A 26,108-nucleotide genomic window follows, 5' to 3' on the forward strand; every position below is an offset into this window, starting at 1 on the left:
CACTCAGAGTGAAACCTGGAGAGATCTGCTAAGAAGCATCACATCTCCTGTGTCACCAGGCCACAGAGCTGTCAATTCACAGGTGGACAAGGAAGGAGGGTCTGAGTCTGCTGAGCACGTGTCCCGAATCCAAAGGGGAATTTGAAGCCAGGCTTTTATAAGGCCCACCTTAACGCCTCTCCCCAACACCACCCCTGTCTCAGAGCCCTGGAACCTCGGAAAGACCCCTGAGAGAGAGAAAGAGAGAAACCTCCTGAACCCTATAGAAAGCCCAGTCCCTGGGGTTGGATAGGAGGAGGTGGCGGTGGGGTGAGTCCCACCTGTCTCACCAGTCCCAAGGACAGGGGAGGGGCTGCAGGAAAGAAAGGTGAGGTTAGCTGTTGCTCTGGCCACTGTCTAGGAGATCAGTGACCAGGGGATTGTGTGGGGAGGTCCCCGGGCGCCTGGTCCCCACCTGGCATGGGAAGAGTCAGCATCCACAACAGGAGGCGCAGTGGGAGACCCAGATGGTCCCGTGGGTAAAGCCACCTGGCATCTCCTCCAGCCTAAGACACGGCACATGCCTGGGGAGCCGCGGGCAGTGACGTCAGGACCCCAGGCACACCCTTATTGTAAACATCACACAGGATGGTAATCACGAGAAAAAAAGGGAAACTAACAAACGTTGGTGAGGACCTGGAGGACCTGGAGCCTCGTGCCTTGCTGGTGGGAACGTGAAATGGTGCAGCCACGGTGGCAAACTGCTTGGCGGTCTCTCGGTGGTTCCACCGCTAAGTATTGAAAAGAACTGATCAGGGGCCTCCCTGGTGATTCAGGGGTTAGGACTCCGCGCTTGCACTGCTGAGGGTCCAGGTTCAATCCCTGGTCGGGGAATTCAAGGTCCCACAAGCCGTGACCAAGAAAACAGAGAAAGAAACCTGAAATCAGGGTCCTGAACAAGTTCACTTGTGTTCAGAGCAGCATTGCTCACAACAGACCAAAGGTGGAAATAACTTAAGGGTCCATCGACAGACGAATGAATAAACAAAATGTGGAACATCCCTCAGTTATAAAAAAAAAAAAAAAAAGAAAAGGGACATTTTGATATATAATACCAAAGGATGAATTTGTAGGCCACTGTCCATGGGGTCGCAAAGAGTCGGACACAACTGAGCTACTTCACTTTATGCCAAGTGTTATTTCACTGACTTACTTGCTAGACACAGAAGGACATGTTGTACCATTCCACTTACAGGAGATACTAGAGTCGCCAGATCCATCAAGACAGAAAGTAGAATGGTGGTTGCCTGGGGGATGAGAGGGACGGTAGGGGGTTGTTATTATTTGATGGGTATGGGGTTTCACTGGGGGTGATGAAAGTGCCAGGCATGGGTAGTGGTGATAGCTACCCAACGTCACGAATGCATTTACTGTCACTGAATTGTACACTTACAAAGAGTTAGGATGATAAATACCGTGTGTACGTGGTGACGGTTTAGTCACTCAGTCGTGTCTGACTCTTGGTGATGCCACGGACAGTCGCCCACCAGTCTCCTCTGTCCATGGGATTCTCCAAGCAAGAATACTGGAGTGGGTTGCCATGCCCTCTTCCAGGGGATCTTCCCGACCCAGGGATCAAACCCAGGTCTCTTGAGTCTCCTGCACTGGCAAGTGGATTCTTTACCACTTGCCCATCTGGGGAGCTCATGCGATGTCTATTCTATCACAAGAAGACAAAAACCACATCCAGATTAAACACTTGCTCCTATAGGACCTTCTGGGGCAGCTCCAGGCTCCTGAAGACACAATCACCTGGAATGTTGGGGTAGAAGCCTCAACTAACATGCTAACATGCAAGATCTGTGCGCCAGGTCCAGCACTTCTTACAGGCTCTCAGACGATGCTGCTGCTGGTATAGTGAGGACCATACTCTGACAACCCTGGGGATTGAAGACCGCAGGCAAACTCCCCATCAGGAACCTCCTCCAAGAACGCCCACACAAGAAGGGCCCGGACATCACGAGGATGCACCCGAGACCACAGAGAGTCCCCCGTTGTGTCACTACCTCGGGGAGCATGACGCTGGACGCTGGGTTGAGGAGTCACATGGCGTCCTTTAATCCAGCACTCAGCAGTAGTCACTGAACGGCTACTACATTACACACCTGTCTGCTTTGTCTCAGGGGACCCGGAGTTTGAAGGTTCAGAGCAGGCAGGATACCCGTGTTAGGAGGACAGCCTCTCGTCCCATCCACCTATTCACCTATTCACTCCTTGATTCATTTCAAAATGTTATTGTTGTTCAGCCACTCAGTCATGTCCAACTCTTTGGGACCCCATGGACTGTAGCACGCCAGGCTTCTCTGTCCTTCACCATGTCCTGGAGCTTGCCCAAACTCATGTCTATTGAGTCAGTGATGCCATCCAACCATCTCGTCCTCTGTCACCCCCTTCTCCTCCTGCCTTCGATCTTCCCCAGCATCAGGGTCTTTTTCAATGGGTTGGTTCTTCTCATCCGGTGGCCAAAGTATTGTAGTTTCAGCATCAGTCCTTCCAAGGAATGATCAGGGTTGATTTCCCTTAGGATTGACTGCTTTTAAAGATTAAGTTTATTTTAAAAGGGAATCTCATATCTCTGCCATACGTGAAAGCAAGAGTTACTTGGCAGAAGTAAAAAAGTAATTACCCAATATGATGAAAACAAAATCACCTTATTCACTTCCAGCTCCATCCTGCTGCTTGCCCAGGCAAGCCGCCCTGTCTTCACTATTAATAGAACTGAGACAGGCAGGTGCTAAAAGGCTGCATCACGAAACAAGGATGCACATGTAACCCTTGCAATTTCAAAGATGGAAAGAGAATTAAAGCAGGGATGACTTCCTCCGACCCGTGCCTGACACGATGCTCTTAAAGGCCCCGCCCCCATATCACCAGGAGTCATGCCCTGGGGCCCCAGCTCACACTCCAGGAATCTTGGCTCTGTTCCCCACCTTCATTGACAGACTGAGGTCCAGAGATGGAAAGATCCAGGCCACCATGGGAGGGCAGAGCGGGTAGAACCGGAGGCAGCGGGCTGGGGTCTAGCCGCGTTTCTGGGGATGAGAACCCTAAAGCGTCCCCTCACTGGCTTGGGGAGCTGAGGCCAGTCACACCCCGCTGCGTCCCTGTCCTCCCTGGGAAAGGACCTCCTGATTTCTGTCTTCTGTAAATGACAACGCGAAGTCCCAGAGGGCTGCTGACAAGCACAAGGAGAGAGTGGGGCAGAGGTTCAAAGTCGCCCCCTCCCCTGCACCCTCCTGACTAGTTCCCAAGTACTGTAGTCTATTTCCCTGTCTACACTCAGGACTCAGCCAGTGCCTGCTGCTGTTGGTGGGGCTCGGTCTTACGGGCAGAAGCTGAGACAGCCAGCGTGACCCTGATGTGAAGGACATGGGGGGTTGTGTGATCCCCAAGGCACCTGGCTGTCAGCTTCCAGCCCCTGAAGCCTCCATCTCTGGTCTGGCCTCCCTGTCCTAGCTCCCATGTGGGTCTGGAGAGGCCACAGTGGGCAAGAAGGCGTTAACGACGGTGCCTGGGGGCAGATGGCAGAGCTCCAAGCCTGGCTTTGTACTGACGGCGGGTGACCTGTCAAGTCCTTCACCTCGACCTGGAGACAGAGGAGAAGAGGCCGCAGACCGGACGGGGAGGAGCGGGTCTAGGCCCAGCCCCTCTGACTCACAAACACCTTCCGTGGCCCCCTGCCAGCCCACCAGCCTGCAGGGCATTTCCTGCCAGGCTTGTCACATTTGAAAGGCAGGTCTCTGTGTTCAGCCTCCTAAATCTGGATCTGTCCTGGATGCCTGGGGGCCTTTAGGCAGTGCTACGGTGCCTCCAGGGAGCTCTCAGGATGGTTTTGTTTTCAGTATTCTGTGTCTCTGCCTGGAGGGACAGGAGTGCTTGTCAGATGTGGTGTCCCGACTATTCAAAACATGTGGTCTGTGTGTTGTCAAGGAACCCAGAAGCTCGAAAGCCCTGATCCTTTCTGTTGATTTCTATTGGTGAGGCCCCTTCTCGACTCCCCTCCTCCCCTGCAAAATCCCTACCAAGTGGCCACCAGAGGCTAAACTCCAGCAAAGAAAGACTGCAGACAAGCACTGGGGTAGGGACTAAAAAAACTGATAAAATGTTAGCAGCCATGTGGGAAAATATTCAGCCTTCCCATGTGATGAACAAAAATGTGAATTCATTATCCCATGCTCATTTAAAGCAGCACAAATAAATAAAAATGTTAAAACCTAATGTTTGCAGTGTTGTAGAGAAACTGGATGAGGGGACTATTATTACTTCAATCCGGAACTCAGCAAGATGAAGTTCCTCAAAATCATTCTTGATAAAGTATAGGAAATTAAGAGCAAAACCCAGGGATCCTGGGTGCCTACCATCCATCACTCTGTCTTGTAATTGTCCATTTTCCCTTCTCTCCCACCATCCCTAAAAAGGGAAAGCTCTTCTTTCCGTCTAAATACATTGGCATCTACTAGATGCTCAATAAATCTTGAATGACTGGGTATTTCTCACTCTCCTTCAATCCATTTTGCATTTGACAACTAGAGTGACCTTTCAAACAACTAGATCAGATCATGGACCTCTCCTGATTAAAACACGTGAAGTTTTCTGCTGCACTTAGACACAAAAGCCACACTCTTCGCTTTGAATCTTGCCTGCTTCCCAGACCTCCTCTAGAGGCAGCAACCCCTGCTCACGGCCACCCAGAGCTCCTCTATCACCTTCCCCCGCCCAAGACACCAAGCTGACGCAGCCCCAGGGCTCTGCACCTGCTGTCCCTGTGACCTACTGCACTTTCCCCAGATCCTTCCATGGCCTGTGTCCTCTCTGCCTTTAGTCTCCACTCGAGTCCTGGCTCCTCAGAGACCTTCCCATTGACCCCATTTATAGAGGCTTCTGCCCCAAGCTCCTCCCTATCACAAACCCCTTTGTTCCTCCTCTAAGCACTTCTAGCCGAGCCTATCTTACTTGTTTGTTATCCATCTCTCTCTGCCAGAATATAACTCCATGAGAAGAGGATTCTCTTTTTTGCTTCTCAATAATAGTTAAATAGTGGCTTCTAAAAATATATGTCCAAGTCCTGACCCCTGGAACCTGTGAATGGGACTTTATTTGGAAAAACAATCTTTGCAGATGTAGTTAAGGAATTCGAGATGAGGTCCTCTTGAATACGGAGTGGGCCCTAAACTCAGTGACAGGTATCCTTACAGAGGAAGGAAGAGAGGTGCTTAAGACACAGAGAAGGGAGCCGTGTGAAGATGGAGGCAGAGACTGGAGGGATGTGTCTACAAGTCAAGGAATTCGAAGTGACCAGTGACTCTCAGAAGCAGGGAGAGAGGCGGGGGATGGAGTGTCTCAGAGCCTCCAGGGGAACCAGCCCTGCTGATCTCAGACTTGATCAGGCTGATCTCAACCTTGATCCCAGACACTGCCTCTAGAAACAAGAGGGAACGCACGTCTATAGCTTCAAGCCACCTTCTACGTCACCTGTGATGGCAGACACCGGAAACTCCTACAGAACCCTCGGCTCTGGTTTATATAGAGTGGATTCTCAATACGTAGATGCTGGATGAATGAATGACTGATATTCCGAATCCCACCAAGCGCCTGGCAGGGCCCCAGGTGCACGCCAGGGACTGAGCATTTGGCCGTCAGAAGCTCCCCACCCCGCCTCCCCCCAGACCCGCCCACAGCTCCGGTTCTCACCAGCCACCAGTTGTAGGTATCTTCCTCCAGGAGTGCATTCTTGGCGGTCAGTAGCGGCTGCATGGACCGGTTGAATCGCTCGTCGAACCAAGAGGAGACCCTGCGCTGCCCAATGCAGCGAGTACAGGTACAGGGCCTGTTGGAATACTTCATGAGCTTCTTGAAGTTCTCCGAGAGCTCATGGACCATCTGCTTGGGGAACCAGGTGGTGGCCAGCATGGTGTGAGAGTAGTTCAGGAAGAAGGAGGTGAGGAAGATGAAGAGGACAAGGAACGTGAGCACTTTGAGAGTTCTTTTCCTCATGGTCGCCGTTTCTGCTTTCCTGAGGTGGGGGGGAGCCCAGGGATGGGCTGGAGGAAACCACACCTAGTTGGGGAAGAACTCCCAAGAAAGAACCCAGAGATAGAGGCTCAGTGGCAGGGCAGGACAAGACAGGGGCAGCCAGGGAGCTTCAGAGCCTCCCGACGGCCACTTCTGCAGGTTGATGGCCAGCAGCCTGTGCCGGACATCACTCGCGATGCTCAAAGGCTAAGTGGACCACTCGTGGTGGGTTGGCTCTGCTGGCATGCAATTTGTCTTTTCAGGAAATAAAGTGGCCTGTTTCATCAGCAATCTTCAAACACCCGATAATGTCTCTTGATGAAGCTTTAATCAAAACTTAATAACCATGATTTCCTTTCCCATCCAAGGGGGTGGCGGTGTAATTAATCCTTGTGACAGCCCAGGGTCCCTCGGAGGTGAAGACGTCGCAGGAAGGGCCGTGGTGCGGGACAGAGGGAAGCTGTTTCTGCCAATGCCTTCTAGACAGGATGGTGCGTGACAATCCTTAATTAGAACCGGGTCTTGCCCACGCTGTCACCAGAGATGTGGTGGGGAAGCAGCTGGCTTGAGGAAGGCACTGAGGGTTGTCTGTCATCTACACAGAGAAAGAGGAAGAAAACAGGATGAACGTCTATCCCCTTCTTATAAAAAAACTTTCCTCTCTTCACTTCCTCCCTGCTCTGTTGCGACACCACCAACATGGCAGGTGGACAATTTTTTAACCTTTTGAGCTTCAGTGAGTGCATGTGTACAAAGGGATGTTAATGCCCATTGTGCAAGGTTGCCCAGAGACTCGGAAGGTGTGCCCCCGCATCTTTCCTGCAACCAGAACCTAGTACATTGAAGCACTCGACCAAAGTTTGTGAAATGAGTTTAAAACGCACGTACAGTGCTGGGCACACAAGCTTGCTGAGCACAAGCTACTTTCTCTCTCCTTCATGCTTTCTTGGACTCTGAAGATCAACAACAACCAAAATGCCACTCTTAGAGGGTAGCCCAGGCTTCTACCTGAGCAAGGTTCAAGTACTGGTTTACCATCGGAATGGTTTGGGGCAATTTAATCAACCTTCCTGATCCTAAGTTTTCCCTTCTGCAAAATGGAACAATAATACCTCCACTTATGGGATGGCCATGAAGATAAGACAAAATGCTCTCTGCTGAGTTTCTGGTATTCATTAAGCAATTGCTGAACTTTCTGTCCCCAGTGGCTCAGCTAGTAAAGAACTTGCCTGCCAAGGTGGAAGACACAAGAAATTCAGGTTCGATCCCTGGGTCGGGAAGATCCTCTGGAGAAGGAAATGGCAACCCACTCCAGTATTCTTGCCTGGAAAATTCCATGGACAAGAGGAGCCCAGCAGGAACGGGGCTCTTCGTCTACAGGGTCACAAAGAGTCAGACATGACTATGCACACAAACTTTCCTTTACCATTTTCTATGTATGAATGGATATTCTTGGATGAGCCACTAAGAGCCAGAGAGGATGGTGCATTCATGCATATCTATTTCCTCAACTAACAAAGTGTATGGCCACCCACATAGGGGTCTCCCAAGTTGTCCAAAGAAGAAACTGAGATTCAAAGAGATTAAGTGGCTTTGCCCAAGGTCATGGGGAGAGGAAGAAGTGAGATCCGAGTCTGGATCCCAGGCCTTCTGAGTCCATGCACCTGGAGGAGTGTGGCTTGGATGGACACCCTGTCCGCTGATTGGGCCCCAGATGACCATAGCTGGAGGGGTACAGAGAAAGCTGGGAGCCACTTATTCAGAGAAAGCACACCGGGACTCCTCGGAGGCCCGTAATCCAAGTTCCCACACCTCCCTGGTTTTCGGGCTCCCACAGAGCACAGCTGTGGTCACACCTCTGCACTTGAACCTGCCTCCCGTTCGTCCTTGCTGAGCATATGCCCCATCTCTATCTGTCTGATCAATTACCTTCCCCATCCTCAACGTGTAGGCTGTCAACCAGCTGGATTTTTTTTTTTTTTTCTTTTTCCCCAGGGAAGTGACAGTGAAAGGGAGATTGATTATTTTCTGGTAGAAAGAGGGGCAGTTCAAAAATCAGATTAAATCCACAGTGCGGTCCTGGAGACAGTCAGGGGACAAGCTGTGCTGCTTCTACTGCTTCCTCGAGGCCTCAACCCCGGGGGGCAAGATCTCTCCATCTGCCTCCTGCTCCACTCGGTACTTGTGACAGCGTGACTTGTATGGAGAGCCTAATGGTGTCCAGAGCCGTCCCTTCCAGCCGCCCCCTGCTCCTCTGTCCAGCAACCAGCTCTGGCATCTAAGTCAGAGTAACCTGCTTATCCTCAAGGGCAGGCTCTGATCTAACTTGGCAGGTAGAGGATTCCCACCCCTCCTACTGCAGTAATTGGTCCAGGGATGGGCACGCAGCCTAATTCATCTGGAGCGAAACTCCTGGCTTTTGCAGGGGAGCGGGGAGAGAGACGTTCTTTGGCTTTGGCCAGTTTGCTGCTTGGATGTGAGATCTGGAGTTGTTCCAGACACTTAACTCCCTCACTGGAAGAGGTGATTGGTGTTGAGTCCCTACTTGATCTTGCCTGCTGCCCTCCCTGGGCCTTGACTTTTCAGTGACATCAGAGAATAAATCCCCTTTATTGTGTAAAGCAGACTGCTTGTAACTTGAAGCAACATGACTGACCCACAGGTCACAGTTGTTCTGGCCTCTGGGCACCCAGCCTGGCCGTCCCCACACCATCCAGAAAACCCACCGCACCCTGCTTGGCTGCCTTGACTCCGGGAGGGAGGTCTGCCCACGCCTGGCCTGAGTAGGGGCTTCTCCTGGCTTCCGGGCATCCCGGCTCCTCTCTGCCTGTGCTGTGTGCTAGTCTGTCTCTTCCCTGAGCTGGGCGCTCCATGAGGATGGACACTCAGTCCCACTCCTTGGTGTGGCCCTGATGTCAGGAACCTACAGGGATGTAGACGTGGATGAAGGGAAAGAGCCACTGAGTCAGAGGAGAGAGCTGAGCCAGAACGCACAGGCTGAGTCTGAAGACTCCAGCTCTCACCAGGCTCTCAATCCCATTTGCTGTGTGACTGTGAACGAGTGCCCGACCCTCTCTGAACCACCCCTTCAGCTGGAAAACGGAGCTGACAACACAGATTCTGCCCACTTCTTGAGGCTATCAACCGCGCACGATCTAGCCATTCAACTGATTCACTCGATGCGTATTTGCCGGGGCCCTGTGCTGTCCAGGCTTTGGGCTGGGTGGCAGGAAGCCATCATGAAAGATTCTAAAGTGGGAACTTCCCAGGTACCTGCCAGGCCCCAGCACCTTTGGCAGGGAGGATGCTGGTGACCTTGGATCCGAGAGGGGCGTGCATGTGGGTAGGGTGGAGGGTGTGCGGAATTCAGAAGCCAGGATCAAGACTGAGTGTCTCTGAGCAACATGGAGACTCACTGGAGGGTCTGACTCAGAAGGTCTCATTACATTTGTCTTTGTAATGAGCAGAGCCCATGATGCTCTTTTGGACTCTATCCTGATGCCAAGGGCAGAGACGAGTTCACTGAAACAGATAATTACTGAACCATGTTGATCAAATACAACTGTGAATGAGAAGCTATGTCCCTTACAACGTCCCAGCTTCATGAGAGGTATTAACATTCTACCCTGCTGGAGAGAGGGAACAGTGAGTGTTGGGACAGAGGGCAAGGCCGGGCTGCAGAGGCACGGGGGACCAGGACACCCTCCTCCTATCCATTCATCTGGTACCTCCTGGAAGCTGCATCTCCGAGGCCAGGGTGCTGGTTCCAAACCCACCTACCAGCAGACCCTTCCAGGCTGGTACCAATCAGTACCCTCAAAAGCCCTGGAACAAAACCGCCGTGGAAAAGTAGAAACAGCCCTCCCTGCCCCCCCCCCCCACCTTCTCCCCTGCTCCAGGGAAGAAACAAAGAATGCGTGACTTTCTGTTCTCTATTAAGTAAGGCAGCCTGCAACACACGGGGAACGCCAGCCCGGGCCCCTGAGATGGGACCAAGGCCAAGACGCCACGGGCCAAAGATCTCCCTGAGCCAAGAGCACAGCGAGGAAGGCTGGCCACGCCTCCCGTAACAAGGAGGACGAGGAGAAGGAAGGGGAGGAGGACCCAGCTCCCAGTTCTGTCTGCAGCATTCAGCCATGGACAGGACTTCTGGGGGACACACAGAGGGGCACAGAGGAGCCGCAAAGGATGGATAGTTCTGAACGGCGGCTCACAGGGTAGAGTCTGCCTGCAATGCGGGAGGCCCAGATTCCATCCCCGGCTTGGGAAGATCCCCTGGAGAAGGAAATGCAACCCACTCCAGTACTCTTGGCTAGAGACTCCCAAGGACAGAGGAGCCTGGTGGGCTACAGTCTATAGCATCGTGAAGAGTTGGACATGACTGATCAATTTCACTGGGGGACGCGCAGAGAAGGTGCATGTCACGGTCCAACAGGGTCACCCCTCAAAGTTGACACAAGTCAGTGCCCCTTCAAGAACTCAGAAAGGATTCCCCGAAGGAGGGTCCCTAATGAAGCTACCCTCCTCCCCGCGCCCCTACCCCCAACAATAGGGAGATAGTGGTGATTACCAGCCACTAAGAGAAGAACTGCTTCCAATACTTGGCAAACCAAATGAATGGGCAGATTGGGTTTGTGACTGTTTGGTTAATTGTTCTACTTCATCAGGACCTGCCCTCATTGTCCTCATTTCCTTTCCTGCCGTTTCTGTGGGTTTCAAATCTGTCATCTTTCTGACTTCCTGAGATGGATACTACCTTGTCCACCCTCTCTTCTGCTGTGTCCACTCTGTTTAAATTATATACTACATTTAGTTCAGTTATCTTATTTTTTAAGTTTTAGAGTTGCCACCTGAGTAATATTTTAAATAAGTTCCAGTTCTCGGGTGAAAATTTGTACCTTGTCATCTATCTGCCTGCAATGATCCATCATGGTTACTTTAAAACCATGTCTTGCCCTCGTGACATTTGGAGGAGACAAGGGTCTATTTCTGTTGTCTGTTTTCTCTCCTTATCTCTCTTTGGTCATTTGGTTCTGCCTTCCAGAGTGCCTGGTTAACAGTGGACAGAGCACGGGCTGGAAGTGTAGCAGCTGAGGATAAGGTGGCTTAGACAGGAAGGAATCTGTTTGCCCCTGGAGGCGGGCAGAACACAGGCACTCTCGCCCTGCCCGTTGGTGACCAGACAACCAGGCTGCACAGTCTTCATGATGACTCGTTATTCCTGGCTTGCTCTTACTTATAAGGAATGTGACCCCATGGACTAGCCTACCAGGCTCCTCTGTCCATGGAATTTTCTAGGTAAGAGTACTGGAGTGGGTTGCCATTTCCTTCCCAGGGGATCTTCCCAACCCAGGGATTGAACCCAGGTCTCCTGCATTGTAGGCAGACGCTTTACCATCTAAACCACCAGGGAAGCCCATTTATAAAGAATAGTCCTTCTTTTTTCTCTCATATGTTATTTATTTATGTATGGCTATGCCAGGCCTATGCTTTGCTTTGATAGGCTCTTCTCTAGTTGTGGGCTCCCCTGGAGGCTCCAATGGTAAAGAGTCTGCCTGCTGTTCAGGAGACCCAGGTTCGATCCCCGGGTTGGGAAGGTACCTTGGAGAAGGAAATGGCCACCCACTCCAGTATTCTTGCCTGGAAAATCCCATGGACGGAGGAGCCTGGCGGGCTACAGTGTAGGGGATCATGAAGAGTCAGACACGACTGAGTGGCTGAGCACATGGGCTTAGTTGCTCTGCAGCCTGTGGGCTCTTCCAGGACCAGGGATCCACCCAGAGTCTTCTGCACTGAGCCACAAGGAAGCCCAGGGCACAGTCCTTCTTAGAGGAAAGCTGGGAGGGCTGTGAGTTTGGTAGGCATGCCTCTTCCGTGCACCCTCCCACTTCCAGCTTCTGTCTCCCCCACACTGTGAGACTATCGAAAGCTCAGTCTAGCTTTTCAATCTCTCAGCTGCTGTCTTCAGCTTGTTTCCTTAGGCTCTGGTTCCATGCAACTTAAATTCTGGCAAATGCCTCAAAAGGAATAAAAAAGGTGCAGAATAATGGTCCTCTTCCTGAGGTTTCTGTTGCTTTGCTTCTTGGCCCCTTCATTTTCGCTGACCTGGGAGTCCTGTACTCCATTTTTATTTCGTTTCATTATTACTATTTTCCACTCCTCACCTCTTGAGACTGCTCAGCACTGGGCTGCTTCTCTCTGCTGGTCTTCTGGAGCCGCTGGTCACTGGACACTTGTGAACCCTCTGTGCTGGTTCTGTGACAATGGGCCATGGCCAGTGGTTGTTGGAAAAGAACAGTGGCCCACACATACCTGGGTTCAAGTCCCAGCTCTTCCTATTCCCAGTTTTGCTCTCAGGGGTAAGGCACGGCAGCCCTCTGACACTCGGTTTCTGAATCCACAGACTGGGACTGTGTGCAGTGGTCTCAGTCACGTCCGACTCTTTGTGACCCCATGGGCTGTAGCCTGCCAGGCTCCTCTGTCCATGGGATTCTCGAGGTAAGAATACTAGAGTGGGCTGCCATTTCCTCCTCCAGGGCAATTTCCTGACATAAGGATCAAACCCGCATCTCTTGCATTGCAGGCTGATTCTTTACCCCTGAGCCACCGGGAAGCCCACACTGTGGGACTCGTAATGCCCGAAGGCAGGGCTGCTGTGGAACAAAGGTATTTGCACAAAAGTGAGCAGCTTGGTTTGGGGGCACCTTATAAATGTCAGTTCTCTTCCCTCGCTAAGTTTCAGGCTCCTCGTTTGTAAAAGTCCAGCAGATTCCCGGACTTACCTTACTGGCGGGATTATTTAAAAGACTGAATGAAATTAGGCATGAAAGAACAAACCAGGAGAATGAGGAAAATGATGATTCCTACTCACTTCATTAGCTGCTTCCATGCGTCAAGGGATGGGACAACCAGCCCTTCACTTCTTCCTGCTCTACTGGGCAGGACCTCTGAGGATCTGCAGGGAGGAGGGTCCCAGAGCAATGCATGGGCTAGAGCGTAGTGGGTATCTGTCATTCACAGGGCCCTTCTCTTTTCAAAGGGTTAACTGTTGGAGCATCAACCTGTGTGCAACTTGAGGGCTTCCTGCTTGCACGGCCCCTGCCGGCTAGCGTCTACTGGACTAGGGATTCTGTCTCTGCTCTCTCCTCTGCATCGCGAGGGCTGGAAGGTTAGAAGCAACTTTTCCCAGCTTCCCCTGATTGGAGGGCTCTGCAATAATGGAAGGATAGTCAGCATGGACATAGGGTTGTCCTCCTTCCTGCGGGGGCGGCGGCTGCTCTGTGGACCAACCCCTCTGCCTCCCTCCACCTCCCAGTTTGCAGGGCATCCCCACACTCTGTGCTGGCATCTTTTTATTTTTTAAGAGTTATTTTTTAATTTTATCTTATTTTTGGCCGTGCTGGGTCTTCCTCGCTGTGCTCAGGCTTTCTCTAGTTGTGGCGAGCAGGGGTTACTTTTTGTCGTGGTGCACACGTTTCCCTTTGTGTGGCTTCTCTTGTTGCAGGGCAGGGGCTCCAGGCAGCGGGCTCAGGAGTTCTGGTGCGTGGGCTTAGCTGCCCCTCGGTATGTGGGATCCTCCAAGAGCAGGGACCGAACCCGTATTCCCTGCACTGGCAGGTGGATTCTTAATCACAGGAGCACCAGGGAATCCCTGTGCTGGCTTCTTGTAGCTTCCTGCTCTCCGGGCTCCAGCCTTCACCATCAGGAGGGATGTACCTGAGGGCACGGCCCCCGTCACCTTTCCAATGACTGTCTAAGCCCCAGATCCTCTGAGCCAAATCCTCCTGAAGCTTCTGTCTCAGTGAAGCTTCATCATCACCTGGGGATAAGGCGGTGCCCACCTCATGGGCTCCCCTTGTGGCCCAGCTAGTAAAGAGTCCACCTGCAACGTGGGAGACCTGAGTTCGATCCCTGGGCGAAGAAGATCCCCTGGAGAAGGGAAAGGCTACCCACTCCAGTATTCTGGCCTGGAGAATCCCATGGACAGAGGGGCCTGGCGGGTTACAGGCTCCATGTGACCATGGGGTCACAAAGAGTCGGACACGACTGAGCGACTTTCATTTCACTTCACACTTCACACACGCCTCACGGGGCTGGGCTGAGAAAGGCTCCGGTCAGTGCAGGCAAAACTCAGGGATCTGCGCCCAGCACACAGCGAGCACTCCCTGAATGCTGGGCTTGACTTCTGACATCCTCCAGCGGCTTCTGATTTCCTGCAAGGAGCACCATCTAACACCCCCACCCGGCCCTCTCTTTTCTGCCCACTTCACCGAACAGACGGCGGGGACTGAGCTCAGAAAGGGGAAGCAACGCATCCAACGGCACATGGCAAAGTGCAGAGCCAAGAGGGGAGCCAGCGCCTGACTCCAAGGTCGCTTGAATCCTTAGAAGGAACCTGCTCTTTCACGCAGCTACCCTGGCGTGACTGTTTCCATACTTGCCGGGGTCAGGAGGGTAGAGGGCATCATGGGCTGGGATGGACAGGGGAAGAAGCCAGCAGGGGCTGAGGGGGCCACCTAAGGCGCTGATTAATCGGTCATCAGGGGACATCACCTGCTTATGGAGGCCCTTTGCAGACCCTGTGTACCCACAGTACTGGACAGTCACAGCTCTGGGGCTGGGTACCAGCTCCATCTTTCAGAGGCGGGAACAGAGGCCCACAGCTGTCAAGGGACAGAATCCCAAGGAGCTGGGGTACTGGGCGAGGGGGAGCACAGCAGGTGGGGGCACCACCCGGAGCCCCCCGTGACGTCCGAGCTGAGGGAGACTGACAGTGACACGCCACAGCAGTGACATGAGGATCTTCGTGCAGCCAGTGCAGGGCCTGGCAGAGGGCAGATGTGACCGCTCCTCCCCCAGCTTTTGCTTCCTCCCTGGTCAGCATCTCCAGGCCAGCCCCACCCTCTGAGTCACACACAAAGTTGGCAGCCAGGCTCGTGTGGCCCAGCCTGGACCTGGCCTAGCTCTGTGTGTGTCTCTCTCTCCCCCGGCTCAAGAAGGACCAGCCTTGACGGCAGCCAGGCCCAGATTGCCCCAGAAAACATCATCCAAGAGCAGCCCCGCTTGGGTGAGGTGAGGCCTGAGAGATGGCCTCAGGGAGAGGCAAACAGGCTGTGATGATAAGTAACACAAAAATCCTGCCTGACTTGCCAGCCCGCCAGCTGGCCGTACAGAGTTCACACTTACAGCTGCAACGTCAACCGCAACTGCATCACCCACTCCCGCCTGAGTCTCCAGGCTGTAGGTCTGCCACCCAGATTTTGAGTCTGCCAGCCCCGAGTTGCATGCTGTTGCTGTTTTTCAGTCGCTAAGTAGTGTCTGACTCTTCTTGACCCCATGGATTATAACCCGCCAGGCTCCACTGTCTGTGGGATTTCCCAGCAAGAATACTGGAGTGGGTCGCTATTTACCTCTCCAGGGGATCTTCCCAGCCCAGGGATCAAACCCGCATCTCCTGCTTTGGCAGGCGGGCTCTTTATCACTGAGCCACCAGGGAAGGCCCGCCCCCTCCCGCCCCCGCCCCGCCCCCGCCCCGCCCCCGCCCCGCCCCCTCCCCGCCCCGTGGCATGAGCCAATTCCGAAAATTTAACCTCTCAATATACACACACATCTATTGTATTGGATTTTTTCCTCTGGAGAACCAGCTGTTACCCTTTCCTTCGTGTGACCGAAGAGAGAGCTGGGGGTGAGTCAGCGGGCCCCCTAAGAAAGTGCTAATGGCCAGATGACCGCAGGATGGGTCAGTAATTGGGCAGAGAGGATAGGGGCCTCCGGGTGAAGGAAGCTGCAGGTGCAGAGGCCTGTCAGGAAAGCAGGTGGGCTGGAAGGAACTGAAAGAGAGGTGGTCAAGTCGAGCAGAAACGCAGAGAGGAAGACGCAAGATGGGGCTGGGGGTGGGGACGGGTCAGGCAAGGGCTGGAACCACATACCATACTGGAGCCAGGGGAAGTCTCTTCGGGGTTTGAAGCAGAGGGGAGGTCAGGCTCAGGAAGGTGCCCACTTGCCTAAGCCCCTCGGGTTGGGGCGCCCACAGGGCACCTCCCGCACACAGCACCACCCCTGCCCGGCCGTCCCTGCATTCCCGGGAGGGCCGAAGGTGTGCGGCCTGGCCTTCTGGGGGCTCGGGTGGTGAGCTGGGCACCTCGACTTTCCTTCCCTCCTCTCCTGGCACCCTGCTCTGTGCCCAGGGTTGCCCTGTGGCCTCAACCATGAGTTCCCACACTGGTCGGCTTTGGGCTGTGCGGGCACAGACAGGAGACTGGAAGGAGAATGGTGGCTGAGACCAGATACTTAGGGCTCTGGTCCCTCCCGACCCCCATGGGGGCAGTCAAGACCTGGTGGCCTCTGGCTCCTGTCAGCGGCCCTCTTCATGCAGTGACTGTTTGTGGGTCTCAGGCCTCCTCAGCCCCAGGATTAGAAACACCCCATGGTTTTCATCCCCAGGGACCACACCGCACCCAAGAATCAGCCTGGCCACACCTTCCCCAGATGGTCCACTGTGAATGGGCCGTGTGCATCCTGCAAAGATCACCCCTGGGGGTGTGGTCCGCAGGGAGCCCCGCTTCCCCAGTCCTTGTCTCCCCAGAGAAACAGCTGCTCCAAGAACAGTCGCAGCAGCTCGGAGGGCTTTTCATGAAGAGTTGGCTCAGGCTCCCTCTGGAATCCTCCCAGCCCTGCTCCCAACGCTGCCCGAGACTCACCATCAAGAAGCCTCCCTGTCCTCCTCCGGCCATTGAGACGGCCTGGGGCAGGGACAGCACAGGGGCGGCCAGCCCTGTGGGTGCCATGCAGGCTCCAGGCTCACCGCACTCTAGGTCCCACCAGGGGGCACCCTAACAAGCCCTGCCTCCAGGCTCCGGGGTCACACCCACCAGCCGCTGGATCACAGGTGAGTCACAGACCAAGGGCCCTTCAGCCCTTGACTGCTCTGGGTGGCGCCTGAGACGCGACTCCACCCACTCCTGAGGCCCATCTGTGAACAAGTCACCGGCTGTCTCCCACTCGTCAATTCTCTGACTTCTGCTGGACTTAAATATCCAGGTATCAGACACAATCCTCATTGTTTTTCCTGCGGACTAAGACTTTCGAGCTGTGGTGTTGGAGGAGACTCTTGAGAGTCCCTTAGACTGGAGGAGATCAGACCAGTCCATCCTAAGGGAAATCAACCCTGAATACTCATTGGAAGAACTGATGCTGAAGCTGACACTCCAATACTTTTGCCACCTGATGCAAATAACCAACTCATTGGAAGAGACCCTGATGCTGGGAAAGACTGAACACAGGAGGAGAAGGGGGCCATAGAGGATGAGATGGTTGGATGGCACCATTGACTCAATAGAATTGAGTTTGAGCAAGCTCCGGGAGATGGTGAAGGACAGGGAAGCCTGGCGTGCTGCAATCCATGGGGTTGCAAAGAGTCAGACATGACTGAGCGACTGAAGACAAGGGTCATAGAACATCTCTAACCAGATCTGCTGGCCACAGGTAGTGGTACCTTTGTCCTGTCTCCCCATCTATTCTCGCAACCCACCCATCCAACTGTGTCAGTATCTGATGCTTTCTTTGCTGGACACCTTCAAGGCACCTCGAGGATCTCCGGGGTGGACACCCTTCAAGGCCACATGGCTTCTTAGGGACGAGCCCGGGTGTGAAGGAGGCAGTCCCGAGTCCTCTGGGGAAAGTAGCATTATCACCTCCTTGGTTCAAGGCAGAGTTGGGGTCACATGGCCGTGGCGGGCTGGGGCTGATTCCCAAGGTCTCTTCAATGCTGCCCTCCTGGGTGGCACTGCTTCTCACCTGGGCACGAGAGGGCACCTGTAACACCTCAGTGAGCACCGCCGTGTCTCTCTTCACTGCTAGATAGTGAGGCTGCCCATGAGGGACCAGCATCGCTAAGGAGGGAATGCCAAGGGCCCCAGGGATTTGGAAGTGGCGGGTTAGTAACCACCAAAGGGAGAAGGGACACAGCTTCTGTGGAGGAGGTGGGCAGGGAGTTGAACCTTGAACACAGCAGGGGCCTGGGGCTGATGGAGGCGATGGGAGAGGTGGTGGAAGCCAGGTGTCTCCCAAACAGTGAGTTGGTGGAGGTGGTGGTGATGGGGGGCACAGTTCTGGAAAATAGGGTGCCCTTAGGAGTGACTGTGGTAGGTGGAGGCCCGGTGACGGAAGTCTGTAGGAATGTGGACTTTGGGATGAAGGCAGTGGGGAGCCAGAGATGGTCTATGAGCAGCAGATGGCATCAACACAACCAGCACAAGGAGCCTGGACCGGAGGGTGTGCGCACCACAGTCCCTGGAGGAGAGCAGCCCTGCCTCCATCCTGGGGCACTGGGAAGCCCGTTTTGGGGGACTTCACTTTCCCCCACTCCTTCCTGCAATGACTTCTCTGTTTGCCCATTTCCCCCACACCCAAGAAGTGCAGCAGGTTGGGGGGACTCTCTCTAGGATTTGTAAATCCTCTCCTCACCCTAAAACCTCTTGCCTGCTCCTGTGCTGGGGAGCTGGAGGAGAAAGCAGAGGTTCCTGGACACACCAGCTGGACTTCAGAGCTGGCGGTTTGGAGAAGCACCCGTGAGAAACATGATTAACCAGGATTAGGGTCATATGAGAAGGAGCTGGATCAATTTTCATGCTTTGAGCTGCACAAAAGGGAATTTAAATCCACAAATCTCCTTATGTGTGTAGACTGAGGGATGATCAAATTGGAGTCCAAAGGCATCCACACAATATCCAAAGTGTGTAACGTGGTCGGGAACCTCAGGAGTTGCCCTGAGACAACAGGGCAGACACCAGGTCCCAGAAGAAAGAGGGATTTCCTGATTTGGGTGGCAGAGAAGTCACGACAAAGGAAAGACGATTCAGAATGTCTTTCCCCACCACACCCTCACCTCTGGGGTCTGCCCTTGGTTCTGAAGAGCTGGGGGTTCCCTGACTTCCTGCCAGGCCCCCTGACTTCAAGGGGAGATCTGAACTCCGATGATTAACAAAGGGCATCCAATCAGTTCCTGGAGGGGTGTTAGGGGGGCTGATCTCTGGTGACATCCAGAATGGGGGCTCAGATTGCTGGATAAACCCAGCGGCCAAAGTGGCGAGGAGCCCAGCACCCACCTGTGCCCTAGGGTGGGCAGGGGCCCCAGGGAAGCACGTGTTGGGCACAAACCATCCCTGGAAGTCAGCAGTCGGAAGACTGTCATGTTGTCCAGTGGGGTGATTGGGATAGAACTGGCCCAGCTCCCTTCCCCTGGCCGAGCCCCGTCTGGGAAGAGAAGAGGGGCCGCTCTGTGTATTCAAGCCCGCAGCGCTCTGGGCCCAAGTCACCCACTCGGGGCCCCCTCCCTAGCCCCGAACTTGGGGAAGGAGGGACATCTTGCCCTCTTGATGAGGGGCTGTGCAGCTGTCCACTGGGGGGACTGAGAGCAAGGGTGTCTGAGCAGATGCGCAAGGATGGGGGCCCCAGTGAGCTCCTGGGCGGCTGAGGTCAGGTAGCTTGTGGGCAGCAGAGGCCCAGCGAGCCAGGCAGGAGCACAGAGACAGGAACGACCTGCACACGTGGAGGACGTGGCAGGAGTCCTCAGTGCCGGGAGCAGCAGGGAGGCTTGGAGCCACGGGAGGTGGGGATCCCCGAGTGAGTATTCCCCATTTGTACCCACAGCTGGGGAGTCCCGGAGAAACCAGCGCTGATGTGTGTGTCGGGGAAGGGGGCAGGGGACCTGTCTCTAACACCCACAGCTATGCGTCAGGCACCGAGCTGGGCGCTCCTCCCAGGCCGTGAGGGGGTGATGCTATCTCCGCCAAGGTCAAAGGTGAGGGCTCTTGTTCAAGGGCACCTGGCCAGGGATGAGCCTGAGATTCAACCAAGGGTCAAGGCCGTCCTGAGGCTGCCGTGCCCGCAGGAGGCCCTGCCCTGCATCTTAATCCCCCTTGGGGGATGTGAGGGGTGCCCACAGCGAGGTGGTCCTCTCCCGCTGCTGGAGCTTTGGCCCCTCGGCCTTGCATCTCGCCGTCTGTAATTAATGAATGCCATCTATTAATAATAAGTGCTCATTGTCCAAGGCCTTATTTGACCATAGGGGCTCAGGCGGTTAAAGCACGTGGTCATGGTCAGCCATCCAGCAAGCAGGGGATGGAGACAGAACTCGAGCTAGCTTCTGTTTCCTGTGAGGGAAGCAGAAAGAGGACGGAGGACTGAAGTTCTGAGGACGGAGGACTGAAGTTCCGAAGCATGATGAGCTTTGTGACCAGCCACCCTGACTACACTGATCCTTTGTATGCAAAATCAGAACCGTAAAAACCCATGCCTTGGGAATGAGACAGAGAGGAGCTGTGAGCTCCACAGAGGCCAGGAGCCTATCCGACTCCTCCTCTGCATCGAGTGTTAAGAGCAGACATACCTTGTGTCCTGACTGTGCTAAGCGTACCTCTAAGGACTGGTCTAAGAGCTTTCTTCCTGTGAACTCACTAAGTCTATTAATATGCCCATTTTACAGATGAGAAAAATGGAGGCTCAGGGAGGTTAAGCCATTTGGCCCAGGTCTGTACATGTGGTCAGAGGGACACGAAAAGGTGATCTAGGATCAAGATCCTGAGCTCTGCACCTAAGGGTCTGCCCCACAGCCTGAGCTGCTCTCACGGCTGGAGTCCTAGCTGGAGCCCAACACCCCTGCCGTGGGTGCATCCATGCCGCCTGGAAGGTCACACCCCCACTCAGCCCTATTCCCACTCCCACCCCTCCCTACAAAGTGTTCACAGCTACTACCCATCCTCCACACAATGGGGGAGGCAAGTCAAGCAGGAAGGCAGGAAAGAGTGAGCTACATTGACCCGCCCCAGATGGTGAATACGCCCCTTGTGGCCACAGGTGCTTGGGGACAAAGCCGTTCTGCCCCAGCTCCCTGGCCGAGGGCGGGAGACTGCAGGGTCTGTCCCCTGTTGCCCATCAAAGAGCCTCCCACTTGGGGAGCGTGGCACTTTGAAACCCTCTCGTTCTGCCTAATTTGCTTTAAAGCACAGACTTCCTTTCATCTTTTCCTGAAATGCTGTGGTGAAAGGCGGGCTTTAAAGAGACTGACTGCTGCCCTGGGGTCTCAGAGACTGGCCGGGCTGGTGGGTTCAGGCATGTCTCGGGGTCTGGCGGAGCGTACCTGACACCAGGCAGGGTCTCCATCCGAGAGTCCCATCGCTTCTACTCTGCCAGCTGGGTGACCTCACCCAGCCATGGGGCAATGCACATCCTTGTGTCTGAGTATCCTGAGCTGACACAGGGGCCACTGGAGTTTGTGGGAGGGACACTGGGGTAACTACAGCCCTCCCCAGATACACAGTACAGGATAAGAGTGATGGATAACGAAATCAAGCCCATGTTTTATAGCAAGACAAGAAAAATTTAAACACAAAGGTTATCTTTGTCCGTGTGGTCTCCTCCTTCCATTTTAGGGTGTGTTGTGCGTCCCTATTAACCAGACTACCATTCCCTTCTCCAGGGAATCTTCCTAGCTCAGGGAGCGAATCCAGGTCTCCTGCATTGCAGGCGGAGTCTTCACCGTCTGAGCCACCAGGGAAGCCCGACTAACACTTTCATTTTAGTGTGTGTGTTGTGCATCTGTATTGACCAGACCTGTTTAGAAGATGGGTGTTCCTGATGGCTCAGATGGTAAGGAATCTGCCTGCAATGTGGGAGACCTGAGTTCAATCCCTGGGTTGGGAAGATCCTCTGGCGAAGGAAATGGCAACCCACTCCAGGATTCTTGCCTGGAGAATCCTATGGACAGAGGAGTCTGGTGGTCTACATTCCATGGGTTCGAAGAGTCGGACACGACTGAGCAACACTTTCACTTTCTTCCACTTCCTTAGAAGATTCCTCCTTCATCTCATCAAGGGCCACCACATTCCTCAGGAGATAAACTTTCTTCTTAATCTTGTGAAGGTTCACGAAGACCCACATAACCCATTGCTTGCCTTGGATGTGTAGATCTGGATTGTGTAAACTGTCCATAACATGTCATCTGACATAGAACTTTTTGTCTCCAAAATGTGCATAACTGTGCTCTGATTTCTAACATGAGGAATAGTCCTCCAAGCTTTCCGAAAGACTGTCTCCTGGGTTATAATCTTTGTGCGGTGCTAAGTCGCTTCAGTTGTGTTGAAGAAGCGTCAGTTCTTTGCATCAGGTGGCCAAAGTATCAGAGTTTCAGCTTCAGCATCAGTCCTTCCAATGAATATTCACGACTGATTTCCTTTAGGATGGACCGATTGGATCTCCTTGCAGTCTAAGGGACTCTCAAGAGTCTTCTCCAACACCACAGTTCAAAAGCATCAATTCTTCAGCTCTCAGCTTTCTTTATGGTCCAACTCTCACATCCATACATGACTACTGGAAAAACCATAGTTTTGACTAGATGGACTTTTGTCAGCAAAGTAATATCTCTGCTTTTAATATGCTATCTAGGTTGGTCCTAGCTTTTCTTCCAAGGAGCAAGTGTCTTTTAATTTCACGGCTGTAATCACCACCTGCAGTGATTTTGGAGCCCCAAAATAAAGTCTGTCACTATTTGTCACTAGTCTGTCACTAGTTCCCATCTATTTGCCATGAAGTGATGGGACCAGATGCCATGATCTTAGTTTTTTGAATGTTGAGTTTTAAGCCAACATGTGATCCTCAGGTTGGCTCAAATAAAATTTTCCATTTCTTTCTTAGATGGACTGTTGATGATGCTTTTTTTTTTTTTTCATCCACTGGTGCAAGATCTGAAGAGGGGCTGCCTCAGCTGTTTTCTCTCTTGCTCTATTCTTTTGCTCTCTGGGAACCTGACCCTTTTCACCTTCATGTCCTCCCCTCTCCCAGTGAATGACCAGCATCTTTATCAGGGAAGATCCTGGCAGGTGAATTCCACACAGGTGTCTGCATGTGTGCTGTGAACTAGAGCTGCAACTCAAACAGTTTTAATCTCAGTTAAGAAAGGAATAATCCAAAACCTAGAAGGCTGAATTATCAGGGTGAGTTTGCTTTCTCACATTAATGCAAATAATAAGTACATGGTCTTCTGATTCATCATATATGCCTAGGTGCTTATTTCCTTCCTATTTTACAGGTAGATGAGCAGGCATAAAGAATAAGTGCCTACTGATAATCCATGACCTAGGAAATGGTACCAAGAACTTTCACTCCTTTTTGTTTCCTGAACTCAACCTCTGAAAGTATTGACTAAGTTATGTTGTTATTGTTCAGTCGCTAAGTTGTGGACTGCAACACGCCAGGCTCCTCTGTCCTTCACCGTCTCCCAGTTTGTTCAAATTCATGTCCATTGAGTTGGTGATGCCATCCAACCATCTCATCCTCTGTCGTCCTCTTCTCTTCCTGCCCTCAATCTTTCCCAGCATCAGGGTCTTTTCCAAGGAGTCAGTTCTATGCATCAGGTGGCCAAAGCATTGGAGTTTCAGCTTTAGCATCAGTCCTTCCAATGAGTATTCAGGACTGATTTCCTGTAGGATTGACTGGTCAGATCTCCTTGCAGTCCAAGGGACTCTCCAGAGTCTTCTCCAACACAATTTGAAAGCATCAGTTCTTCAGTGCTCAACCTTCTTTAAGATCCAACTCTCACATCTATACATGACTACTGGAAAAGCCATAGCTTTGACTGTACAGAAGAACTCACCCTGAGCTGAGGCTCCAGGCATGAAAGGAGTAGGGTCTCTCCCACTTCACAAGTCTCTCATCTCTGACATAGGACTCTTCTGTTTTGCCAGCATCCCCGAAACACTAACAACTTAGTTTATTAGCTCATAAGTGAAATAAATCAAACCCCAGACCTTACACCCATTAGCTTGTAAGTAGAATAAATCAAACCCCAGAGTTTACTTTCCATATCTTAAAGTATTTTGTTATCAGCCAAAATTCCTTGTTGATGGAGTGGCTGTTTCCTGTCCCCTCCTGGTTGGTGAATTTCATGTCTCCAGCACCACTTTCCCAGGAACTTCCCTGGTTCCCTCGCCTCTCCTTTTCCCCAGAATTCACATGAGGCTGGGATGTACTGGATGGAATGAAATGGACAAGAAGAAAATTTGCACTGATTAAAGGGGAGACAGACATTAGCTTTAGTTAGCAAACAAAGAATGTTTTGAGCCAATGAATCTGGAGTTAACATTGGGGAAAACAGAAAACATAGAAAAGTGAAAGTTTCTGAATGTTCACATTTTTGTGACCTTAAGAGTGAACTCAGTCACAGACTCTCTAGAGTTCGACCAGATGTAGAAAACTGTCAGACTGAGCCGTAACTGCTCTGAATGCACAGACTGTGTCTCTGGTGCCTTTGGCCCTGGCCCCTCGTGGGGGCCTGTTATGGGTAGATGGACAGGTGGATGGCCCAATGATGTGGATGGGCTTGCTGGTCAATCACCAGGCTGCCTGCTCCCTGGGGAGGAAGCAGGGCAGACTGAGCCTCACGGTACAGATGCTTTTTGACCCTTTCTTATGAGAAACGTTCAAGTAACCAGGCGGAACTGCTCTCTGATTATTCTTTTTCCAGCTGAATGAAATTCAGTTCATGGAAGACTTAATAAGTCCTTTTGGGCCCTGAAGAAACAGACATATTCCTCTGCTCTGGTAAATGAATTTCTGGCTCTGCAGCCCCAGGTCTCAGATCAGGGGGAGGTGAGGACTATCTGAAGCTCTAATCTGAATGCCTGAGGCAGGATGGCCAAGGTCGTGCCCTCTTCACTGGGCACCTCTCGGCTGAGAGCTCCAGGTCTACCGAATCAAAGGGGCGCTGCTAGAAGGCTCTGTCCATGGGCTGGGCTGCTGCCTGCCTTGGAGGCAAAGGCTTGGGGCATTTTGAGATCACGGAAGATCACAGGGAGAATCAGGCCTTTCCACTTTTTCTGCCCCCCAGGTGCAGACACGAAGGTTCTAGGAGAGGATGTGACCTGTCCAAGGTGGTCAACGTGGTGGCAGCAGGAAGATTAGAAGCTGGCATCCCTCATTCCCAAAGCATGTCCCTTCTGGCACACCCAGGCTGTGAGCTGCTCTGGAAGGAGCTGGACAAGCATCAGTACCAAGGGTGCACAGGAAACAAATGGAGCCCCAAGGGGACGGGGTCTGCTCAAGATCACAGCCCGCTAATGGCCAGGCCCATGCCCCCACCCCCACCCCAGGCCCTGCTCAGGGCACTGGAACCTCCTCTCCTGCGCTCAGCTTGAGGTCAGCGGTGCAGCCCCAGCCTACTTTCTTGCTCTGTTCCTGTGGTTTTAGAATCCAGGTTCCTGCCCTGCTTGGAAAGATGAGCTTAAACTAGTGCATCACAGCATGCTGAAAACTCAGTCTTGGTTTAAACACGCATTATGAGAATAAACACAAAGCAAGAATGTGAAACTATTCCAAGTGTCACCCAAGGGCACTGCGCTGTGCTTAGTAGCTCAGTGGTGTCAGACTCATGGACCGTAGCCCACCAGGCTCCTCTGCCATGGGGATTCTCCAGGCAAGAATACTGGAGTGGCTTGCCGTGCCCTCCTCCAGGGGATCCTCCCGACCCAGGGACTGAACCCATGTCTCCTGCATGGCAGGCGGATTCTTTACTGACTGAACCACTAGGGAAGCCACCCAAGAGTGAACTGTGCAAAGAAGATGAAGGAATGATACCAGCAATTTCTTGTTAGAGTCGCACCTGCTCTCAGCCCCATTCAGTTCTGTCTGATTTTTCCTACCATGCAATGGCTAGTCCCTGCCATACCCCTAGACATGTGGAGGTGACGGATGGAGGGAATAACGGAGATGATCAGGAGCTGTTGCTGGGAAGGTGGGGAGGCAAACACACAGACCATCAGATGCCAAGGGTGCGAGGTATAGTAAGCACATGCCTTGCCCAGGGCCTTCGCACATGCTCTTCTCTCACCTAGACTGTCTTAGGGTGGAGCCCCCGGGGCTCACTCCCTCACTGCATGCATGCTTCTGCCAGCTGCTCTCCTTGAAGAGGTTTTCTCTGACTGCCTTAAGACAGGATCACTCTAGGGGTCACTCTTGTCACTAACCCTTTTGTTCAGCTGCATTTTCCCTTACAGCTTTAATCA

At 52.9% G+C, this 26,108-nt stretch overlaps 1 protein-coding gene across 2 annotated transcripts in view; it reads right to left on the reverse strand.

Moving 5' to 3' along the window:
• The window catches only part of ST3GAL1 (ST3 beta-galactoside alpha-2,3-sialyltransferase 1), an 89,862-nt gene that overhangs the window by 12,823 nt on the left and 50,931 nt on the right, over positions 1–26,108 (reverse strand). For both annotated transcript variants that reach the window (XM_065902625.1, XM_065902624.1), the window contains one exon: positions 5,731–6,646. In XM_065902625.1, the coding sequence (XP_065758697.1) occupies positions 5,731–6,033 (303 nt within the window). In that variant the 5' untranslated portion in view covers positions 6,034–6,646. The remainder of the gene's footprint in view (positions 1–5,730; positions 6,647–26,108) is intronic.

This window comes from Muntiacus reevesi, chromosome 12 (genome assembly GCF_963930625.1).
Source record: "Muntiacus reevesi chromosome 12, mMunRee1.1, whole genome shotgun sequence".
NCBI lineage: Eukaryota > Metazoa > Chordata > Mammalia > Artiodactyla > Cervidae > Muntiacus > Muntiacus reevesi.